The 10,728-nt window shown below is 34.6% G+C and overlaps 1 protein-coding gene across 1 annotated transcript; it reads right to left on the bottom strand.

The window, feature by feature from the left end:
• Window positions 1-4,335: 4,335 nt before the first annotated feature.
• Window positions 4,336-9,556, bottom strand: LOC110104786 (60S ribosomal protein L18a). The gene is made up of 4 exons (XM_020834035.2): window positions 9,434-9,556; window positions 9,139-9,254; window positions 8,988-9,051; window positions 4,336-4,898 (listed from the first exon to the last, which is right to left on the bottom strand). The coding sequence occupies exons 1-4, from the start codon at window positions 9,446-9,448 to the stop codon at window positions 4,557-4,559; spliced, it is 537 nt and encodes a 178-aa protein (XP_020689694.1). The 5' UTR covers window positions 9,449-9,556; the 3' UTR covers window positions 4,336-4,556.
• Window positions 9,557-10,728: the final 1,172 nt, after the last annotated feature.

Below are 10,728 nucleotides of genomic sequence, written 5' to 3'. Positions count from 1 at the left end.
TATTGCTATTGGGGAGTTCGAGCGAGGTTCGGTGCTGCTGGATTTGTCGAGACACAGAGGAGTGTTGTGAGCGTCGGTGGAAAGAAGACTGGAAGAAGGTGCAACGTTAAGCTAGAAGGAGAAGGACGAGAGAGGTTATGCATTCATAGAGAAAATTTGATGAGGATTTTTTTTTATAGGTGCAAAGAGCGTAATAGTTTGTTTGTTAAATACAGACGGATGCCACCAATGCCAATAACGAGCCAAAACATAAAAAAAGAAATAACTATATTTGAGGATTTTTTTATTTATGAGGTAAACCGAACGTGAGGTGTGAAATGATAATTGGAATAAGAGTCCTAAATATAAATAGATAAATATGGTATGAAGTATCAATATTTAAAACTTTAATTTAAATTTGAAACATAAATTTTTTTTAGGGGCCAAGAGGGTAATTGTTCGCCTACTAATTAGAAGAGTCGTCATTAAATACGGACGGAAGGCTTGAATGCGAATAACTAGCCAAAAAATAAAAATAGAAATAACTATATTTGAGGAATTTTTATAACTAAATTTCATTATTTTTTCAACAAAAAAAAATCCCACTGCAAGCAACCAAATGAACCGGCCTATGAAAATTGTGAAATCCTAAGATTAATCTGAAAAATGAAGGTGAACAATCCAACCTTAGGTAGGTTTAGGCTGGGTAGACAGCTGCTTTGGGATCGGAAAACATAGAAGATAAACTTTGCAGGTTGTCCTCATGACGAAACGAGATACCGGCTCTACAAACTTGAAAAGTTGCGGCACTATGAACCCCACATGCCACCGAGTGGTTGTTCTCGCTGAGCTTATGAATTGTTGCAGCTTGCTATTCCTGTCAGAAACATGTTCGTACGTTGTCGATGCTATCAGATCGATCAGTAAAGCACGAGAATTGAAATAGAGAATGTAGTTATTTGCTAACGCCGCTCACCTTGGTCTATTTTTTAGGAGTTTTGGCTGCCAACCAAGCAGCCTTGAATTCGAGTCTTATATATGTGATATGTATGAGTTCTTCTTAAGAGTTCGGGATCATAGAAACAACCAATGTTGATTAATGTGGAACTCCAATTCTAATAGTATTGCTTTTATAATATTAGGAGTTAGATAATACTTCATGTTTCATTGACAAAGTCGAAGTAGTTAGCAGGCCACAAACAAATTTGAAGAGTTAAATAATTTTTTTTAGAGTAATATGAAAGTAGTGGATAAATAAAAATTATTATTGTGTATCTGAAAAAGAATAATTTATTAAAAAAAAGTTTACTATTAAAAAGAGGAATAATCAGATCTGCTGTAAGAAAATCAATTAAAGTTATGTCAAACAAATATTTAACCATTGAATTTTTATTTTAAAATATAAATAATAAAAATAATAACTAAAAATTCTTATAATATTTATGATAATTGAAAATTTCAAATTAAAGAATGATAATCAACGTTTTTAAATTTAAAAAAAAAATCAAGATATATTTTTAGAAAGAAAAAAAAAATCTTTCTTATACAGAAATCTTTACTTATAAATGAAGGCTTGTTTTACCAAATATATGTATTTCTCACCATTCAAAAATAAAGTAACTGAAAATAAATATATACATACAAAAAAAAAAGATTTGTGAAAAGGACAGTGATTGAGGTCATGTAATCTTCGTGCTGCAAATTCAGATTAAAATGCATAAAATTTTACTATGTATGCTCATTAATTTCAAATATATATATATAAAATGTCGTTGCTCCGCAGGACCACCACCTGAGGCCCTCTCCTACGCCGGACCACCGCCTGACGTCGTTGCTCCGCCGGACCACCACCTGAGGCCCTCTCCTCCGCCGGAGACCACCACCTGAGGCCCTCTCCTCCGCCGGACCATCGCCTGACGTCGCTGCTCTGCTGGACCACCACCTGTGGCCCTCTCTTCCGCCGGACCACCGCCTAACGTCGTTACTCCGCCGGACCACGACTTGAGGCCCTCACCTCCGCCGAACCACGACTTGAGGCCCTCACAACCGCCTGACGTCGTTGCTCGACCGGACCACCACTTGAGGCCCTGTGCTCCACCAAGCCACCACCTGAGGCCCGAACTTCCGCCGGACCATCACTTGAGGCCCCGAGCTCCACCAGGACACCACATGATGCCCAGAGTTCTGCCGGACCGCCACCTGCGTCCCAGACTTCTGACGGACTGCCACCTGAGGCCCGAAATTCTATCGGACCACAACATGAGACTCAGACTTCTGCCGGGCCACCACTTGACACCGAGAGTTCTCCCGGAGTACCACCCTTCTACTACGGTATTTTGGACCCATGTCTCTTGCCGACTACAGTCCTTCTGACCTCTATCACCTATAAGCTCTTTCTGACCTCCATCACCAGACAATGGTCTTTTTGACCCCGGTCTACTGTCAACTATGATCTTTTGGACCTCTGTCTTATGCCAACTACGGTCCTTCCAACCTATGTTACATACTATGGTCTTTCCGACCTCCATCAACAAACAATGGTATTTTTGACTCCGGTGTCATGCCAACTACGGTCTTTCGGACCTCTATCTCCTACCGATTATGGTCCTTCCGACCTCCGTCGCCTACTATGGTCGTTCCGACCTCCATCACCAGACATCGATCTTTCCAACCTCTATCCAATCGACTATGGTCATACCGACCAAACAAACACATCTATGTTGATTATTGTAACTCCCACCATGTAATGCACTCTATATGATGAACATTTGTGACATCAAGCCAAGGCTTTCTCCTAAGGAATGGCCTCATTTGTAATCGACTGCAAATACTAGTGGATTCATTCAAACTGTGCCAGACCCCATGGTTTTTTCCCTTTTTAGGGGTTTCCACGTAAAAACTCTAGTGTCTCTTATGAACGCTACTCTCTATCTTATCTACTTGTGTGCTGAATCTTCGTACAATGCTAAGACGTTAAACTATACATTTCTCTACCACCACGAATATTCCAAGACACAACATATATATATAACAATATTAGCAAAATCCAACAAAATTAAGGCTCAAGCAAAACCTAGTAATAGTAAACTTCATCCAAAAAAGCAATAATGACTTGTTTTACATGAAGAGATTAGGCCTAAATGCCTACTCTACTTAACCACTACTCTAATTGTTACTCTAATAACTTCTTTCCCGCAATTGTTACTCTAATAACTTCTTTCCCGCGAGGGATAAGGTTATTCAAAAAAATTTTGAATAATTATTTTGGATTCACGGAGTTCAACTACTTGGAGAATTTATGTTGTGGTATTGCTATCAAGTTCATCAAACCAATTAAAATTCTACTATTGATGCCCCATTCTCTGTTAATATAAATGTTGAGCTACAAGTTTACTTAACTAAAAAAAAAGTATGAGACAGGAAGTCCCTTAGGGCATCTCCAATCAAAAATCTCAATTTTTACTCCAAAATGCAATGTAATAAAAAAAGGCGTGATTTCATCTCCAATTGAACTCCATTTTGCGCCCAGGTAACCGTCTTTCTCCTTCGCGCGTTTCTTTGACAAATCTAGTAGAGATAGAAAAATAAAGCAGGTGAACAGTGCAACATCAATATTAACGTCGCACTGTTCACTCACAACCAAATACCGGGAGTTTTGCCGTTCGGTTAGAGTTCGCGAGCGACGTCATTCATGTGTTTGGAGTTCGATTGGAGAAGGCCTAATCCCCTACCTAACTACATACTTGTTATCCAACTTACTAATGAATGTTGATGTAAGTAAAAAATATTTCATTTCCATCAATCTTATCTATGAAGATGAATTGCCTATTTTTAGCAAAAACAAAATGAAGCCATTGGATACCATTGGTCCAAATTCATCTTTAACAGTGGAACTTTTCATGAACTCCACACAATTTTTAGCAAAAGGCCGTTATTCCAAAGCTAAAGGCGCATTGGTCCATCCCTTTCATACATAATCTAACTTAAGATAAAAAACATCAGGAGAAGTATTCATAAGTTCAATATCTTGATCAAGAGAGGACATTCACCCCTTTTATTATTATTATTATTTGTTTGTGAGTAATGCATTATATGAAAGCAGCATGAAAATAAATATAAACAAAAATAAAAAATGAAAAAAGGGCATTGATAAAGTTGATCTAACCTTCTTGCTGCAAATTCTAATTCAAATGCATAAAATTTTACTATGTTTGCTCATCAATTTCAAAAAATTATAAGATAATCAACTTTCTCACTGCAGTTTGTTGTGAATGTAAATATGTAATCACTCACCTTATAAACTCTACAGTTTTTTTTCCGAGACCTAATCTCACAAAAAAAAAAAGGAACTAAAACTGCCGAAGAAATTATGAATATTCCATATAAAAGAAACAATGAAAAACAAGCACCAATTCAAGGTTCCAATATCAAGCATTCAGTGATTCAAAAACAATAAAACAGATCAGATAAGGTTGCAAAGTTTGGCGCAACAAAATTAGCAAAATCCAACAGAATCAAGGCTCAAGCATAACCCAGTAATAGTAAACTTCAAGCAAAAAAAGCAATCATGGCTTCTTTTACATGAAGAGATTGGGCCTGGATGCCTTGAAGGTAGTCTTGAGCTTCCTGGATGGTGGCCTAACCTTCTTGAACACAAGAGGGAACTTGATCTTTGAGTCATGGAATTGCTTGGTACTCTCACGTTTGCAGAGCTTCGAGGGAATGGTTGCAGTCTTGATGATTTGAATGCATGGGAAGCGAACCCGATGACGAGAAGCCATCTCATTGTACATATGTTCAACTGCGCCATTTAATGTGGTGTCCCTGTACTCCTTGTACATATTATGGTAGCCAGTCCTGCTCTGGTAACGGAGCCAGATGCCATAGTTCTTGATCTTGGTTGGATATTTCTCAAACATCTGGAAAAAAATTGGAGTAAATGTTGTTAGCGTTTGTAAAATCAACCTTGATAAAAGTCTAAGAAATCAGCCCGTGGATTCTAAGCTTTTCTACCCAATAAAAATCAATGACTCTTCAAAAGTATTATATATTACATAATGTAATAAGGATGTCGGGGAAAGAAGAAACACACAAGGACCATAATGCATGGAAACGAAAATGATGACTACTATATATAAGGCTCCTCCAGGATCAAAGCTATTAGCATATACATTACCGTCTCAATTACAGAACAACAACATATCTGTTCTGGAAACAATCACTAAAAGCAGGTCCTAAAGGGAACAGAGAAGTGAACTGACATTTCCTCATCAGCCTTAACCCATCTATTTGAGAATGCCTCAAAGAATTATCATTTTTCATTTATTTCTGCAGGACGCTTTCAGAAATGCCAAACCTATAATTGAAAAATTATGTTTGAACAATTTCTAAATCTAATACATTTTCCTGCTAATCCTTCGCTACTAATTTTCTTAATCCTTATATGGGTGAATTTCCCACCCGTCGAGTTATGCAGGAAAAAATATACAGATTAAAATTTTACAAGAAGTATGTCATCTTGACAGGCTAAACTGAAAAGTAGAAGTTACAGTAAGCATCGACCAATATTGAATATATAGGTGAAAAAAATGCTCCTTATGGATATAAGGATAGGCATCTGCATATAATTGGCATAACTTTCTGGTAGCAGACTCTGGATTAAGATTGAGCTCTTCCAATATAAAATTTCATCACATAATTACTTGACCTTAGTTGATTCATAGTTTGGTTGAATTTTTGGACTCCAACCAATTTCCATTGATAGCCATCGATGTGGCCAATGCCTCCTTTAATAGGAATAATATGAGAGTCCTCTCATACCGCTAGTTCTACTTCTTTGCTTTGTTAGATGATAACTCCCCTCTCCCTAGCAAAGTGATGGACTTCAACAATTGCGTTTTCAGGTTATCCTTTTGGACCTTTCCAACTTGGGGCTTTCTTTCTATTAGTTTAATAATCAGCTTAACTCTCCCATTAGATTTAAAAATTATGGGACTTTATCTAATGCAAGCTGGTTTGAGATGTTCTATGATTCTTATTATAATATCGTGCCTACTCTATCCGACCACTACTCTAATTGTTACTCTAATAACTTCATTCCTACAAGGAATAAGGTTATTCATAAAGTTTTCGACCAATTATTTTCGCTTCATGGACTTCATCTATCTAATACTTGGATAATTTATGTTGTGGTATTCCCATCGAGTTCATTAAACCTATTAAAAATTCTACTACTGATGTCACTTTCTCTATGAATATAAATGATGAGCTAAAAGATTACTTTAACTTAAAAAAAGGTATGAGATAGACTGCCCCTTATCTCCTTCCTAATTACATATATGTTATCCAACTAATGAATGCTGATGTAGAAAATATTTCAAGCTTACTTTTTGAAAAGACATTTCCATCAATCTTATCTATATAGATGATTTGCTTATTTTCGGCAAAGCCAAAACTAAGCCATTGGATACCATTTATAAAATATAAATTGTTAGATCAATTTTATATTAGTAATAAGCAATGGCTAAGTCTGTCCATAACTCTTTTTATATAAGTGAGATCCTTAACATCAAATGCACTACTCTCCCCCTTTAAATTATATATGGATTGCACTCTTCTGCTTGATATGATAGCTCACTGGCTCTTTTGTTGAAAGCAAAAACCATTATCATATGCAGGAAAGCTCCAATTTATCAAATCTGTCATTTGAAAACATTTAGTTTGCTAGTTTAGATATTTAATCATTCATAAATATGCCATGAATACAATTGGCAGTTATTGCTCCAGATTTATCGTTTTCAGTGAAATTTCTCATAAAGTCCACAATATTTCTTAGCAACAAGCTGCTATGCCAAATCTAAAGGTTCCTTGGGATTTCCATGCCCTTCCATCCATAATCTCAACTATAAGATGAAAAACATTTGGAGAATTATTCATAAGTTCAATATCTTGAGCTCTTAGAATACCTTATATGGTTCCATTAGGATCAAGTAAAATGGTAAAATCTCTTCTTTTTTTTTTAAGGAGCTTAAATATGTTGCCTCCCAAATGTGTAGAAAACTTACATATAAGAATGACTCTTAAAAGTTATTGTCTTCATATCGTTGACAATTGGCTAAACATATACTGTTTTGAAAGCTAGGGGATCTCGAATATACACATTCCCAATCCCTAACAAAATTCTAAAACTAATTGCCTTAATGCTATTAGCTACATTATCATTTCTCAGAAAGATGATGTAGTTCTCTGACATGAAAACAAGAACTTTGCATTACATGCTCCGATGCTCGAAAGACAGCTATCTATTTGAATATCCAATGTATTAATTGGACAAAATTTGTTTTGGCTCAGAGGGATTGTTTTGGGGTACTAAATTTACACATGGATGGCAAGCTTGAATGCTCTTCAAATGATTGATGTGATGGCTATATGAGGTTATATATCAACAAATCATGTGGCTTATCAAGAATGACAATTGCAGTGGCCAAAACTTTCTTTTATGAAGCCTAAATGATACAAATTTTAGGGCATAGTTACTTTTCCACAATTATAAATGCTTCAAGAAATTATATCTTCTAACTAATACGATTCTCTTAAATAACCTTTGTATGGAGAGAAATACTTGTGTTAATACTTTGTATGCTTGAAAATTTATTGTTAAAGATCAAACACTATGTGAACCTCAAACATAAAGCAATCCAGCTTGGTTGCCTAAGATAAATGCATACATACCTGGTGAATTGAATACCCATTAGTTGCCTTTATTTTATTTCTTTTCACAGTCTACTATCAACAATTTCTAGTTTATTGTTGGTTCAGTTCTCTTTTTGTTTTTTGGCTCCCAGGCCTCCACATTGCATGTTCTTTGTGTGTTTGCATTTAAAATTCTTCCATCTTTGGTTTTCCTATCGGTTATGTGATTTTTATATTTTCACTTATGGCAGAGAACATTTATTGGATGGTGGATTTTTTGTTCTTATATGAGACTATCATGTGAATTACCATTTCCCTTAACATATCTGCATGTTGTTGAGAATACGTCATGCAAGCATTTTGTTATCAGTCAATGTGGCAATTATTTTGAAAATTTATGAATGGATTTTGGACTTTTGGGCGGCTTGGATGTTAACAATGATGTCAAGCATTCCAATGTTGGCCATCCAACTCCCCTACCTAACTAGGGTTTCTTTTTTTCATAAGTTCGATAGGAGCAACCTAGCCTTCAAGGTTTAGTCGCGAGCCAAGGAATTTGATTCTTAGCTACAATTTATCTAGAACAAATTCTCAGGCATAAACAAGGTCCTTTAAATCATTATTTTGGCTCATGGTTTGGCCTATTACTTGATCTCTTCGAGTATCATCTAGCCATAGCATAGCTAGGTATTTCTTATACGTTCTAATAAGATAAATTTACTGAACTATGGCTCTCTCACTACTCCCAAGAAAAGATATTTGCAGCCCGTCAGCATTTATAAAAAATCTATCAAAGTTGACGCGTTTATGTAAGAGAGCACTGAAAATTTTTTAGATCATAATAGGCCCACACTAGCTCTAATATATAGATAAAGTCAGAAAGGCAAGCAAGCATTGAATAGAATTTTTCAAATGATGAATAAAATGCAGATAATAGAAAAATGACAAAAAAGTAAGTGTTGGATGTGAAATATCTTAATAGCCTGTTTTCTCCAATGTAGCACAACTGCTAGAATATTTTCAGTTGAACCAACAACTAAAACAAATTGAGAAACCCAATCAAAATGTGTAACTGGTTAACCCCGACCAGTCAAGTCATCAAAAGCAAAAAATCATAGTACGTGGGTAAAACCAATACCATTTCTAAGACAACATTAAAAGTATGCTTAGTTCATCTTATGATTCAAAGCATCAGTGAAAAATCTAGCAAAAAGTGTCAATACAGCAATAAGAAGCAAAATAAAATAATTGCTAGTATGAATAAAAGTAGTATTTCAATGCCACAATTAACCTGCACACATTAGACAAGAACGAACCTCGTTAATAGCAAGGACTTGGCCGTTACTTTTCTTCACCTTCTTCAGTTTTCTCAGGAAGTACCTATTACAATGATGGACGAGAACAAGATCAATACAAAAATTATTAAATGTAGACAAAAGTTTAAAAATACAAGGCGGGTCTTCCTACCAGAACTTGGATTTTGCCCGGACTTCATTAGTAGCCCACAGCTTCATGCGATAAATCTTTGGATGCTCATCGCTTGGGGTTGGAAGGGCACGACCAACCACTTGGTACTGATGAAACTGCCGAAATCAAGAGCAAATAGATAATTTTATAATCCAAAAATCAGCATACACCGCAAAAAAAAAATTGTTGATGAACATAAAGATTAAACACTTTTAGGGCAGGAGGCCAACTCAAAAAATTTCGAGTGGAATAGAAGAGAAAGAAGGGTGATTGCTACTAATTTACCCTAGCTTACCCTGAAAACGGCCATTGATCCTCTGAGATTCGTTGATCGAAGCACGCGCAACCGAAGCAGCCACGAAGAAATGTCGGCGAGTAAAACCCAAGAAGCGAAAAGCAAACCCTAGACGGCCTACTAATTTATATAATTTAAGTATTAATAATTAATTATATTAATTATATAATATGTAGCATAATTGAGTAATCTAATTTAATTAATTTAATAATTAGTAGCACGATTGTCATTAAATTAGTTTAATTAACATTTGTAATTTGTTTGTTATTATAGTTATTAGTAGTATGATTGTCATTAAATTAATTTAATACTTAAATTATTAATTACATCATTAATATGAGTATTAATTAAATAAATTATAATTTTAAAAATTATTTATTTATTTATTTAGAATTTAAGAATATGATGATATAATAAGTAATCTGATAATTAACACTAAAATAATTAATTTGCTAATTAGTAATAATTAAGTTGGTTTTAAATTATATTATTTAGTATTATAACTTATTAAAGGTAATTAAAATTAAAGTTAATAAGAAACTCATAGTTAACAAGCAATTTAAATTCAAAGCGCGTTAAATTTAATTTATAAATCAACGAATTGCCTTAAATTGAGATTTACATTGATATATAATTTCTTATGATTAATGAGGATTTAATCATACCAAACGATTTTCAAGATTTAACACCCTCATAATTTATTAAATTCAGATTTAATATTTACTAAATCCCATTAAAGCTAAATCATACTTGTTGCCAAACACCCCTAGGCTTTATTTGGAAGAGTTTATATTCCATTAATTGTTTTTTAATAAGATTTAGTTTTGATTTTGAAGATTGTTGGTTATTGAAATCAAGACTCATTCACATTTTCTATTATTTGTTGGTACAAAGCTCAATAAGTATTTACACTTGGTGAACACATGTTTTGGACAATTTTGAGTGTAATGCATTTGAAATGTGGGGGTTTTTAGTTTTGCATTGTTTTTTTAGAAGTAAAGTAAATTAATATTTTTTAGGAGATTGAAACTCACCTAATAAGTTATTTTTAGTGTATTCAAAATTAAACAAAATAGAGTATTTGGAGTACAATGCATCATGAAGCGCTTCATTCATATCAACCCCACCTCTGCCTTTGGTTATTCACCACAAACAGGCTCGCTACTATGCATAAAACACTCCTATCGTTACCTCACATTTGCCTCTGCCATTACCTATGAGTCCTCAACATACTCAAGAACTTTGTGTCTTGACAAAAGAAGTTATTAGAAAGGCTAAAATTTTGATTCACTTTA

This window comes from Dendrobium catenatum, unplaced genomic scaffold, assembly GCF_001605985.2.
Source record: "Dendrobium catenatum unplaced genomic scaffold, ASM160598v2 fragScaff_scaffold_1470, whole genome shotgun sequence".
Classification (NCBI taxonomy): Eukaryota; Viridiplantae; Streptophyta; class Magnoliopsida; order Asparagales; family Orchidaceae; genus Dendrobium; species Dendrobium catenatum.
Note: the sequence above shows the minus strand (reverse complement) of the source record. Positions and strands in the feature narration are given on the sequence as shown.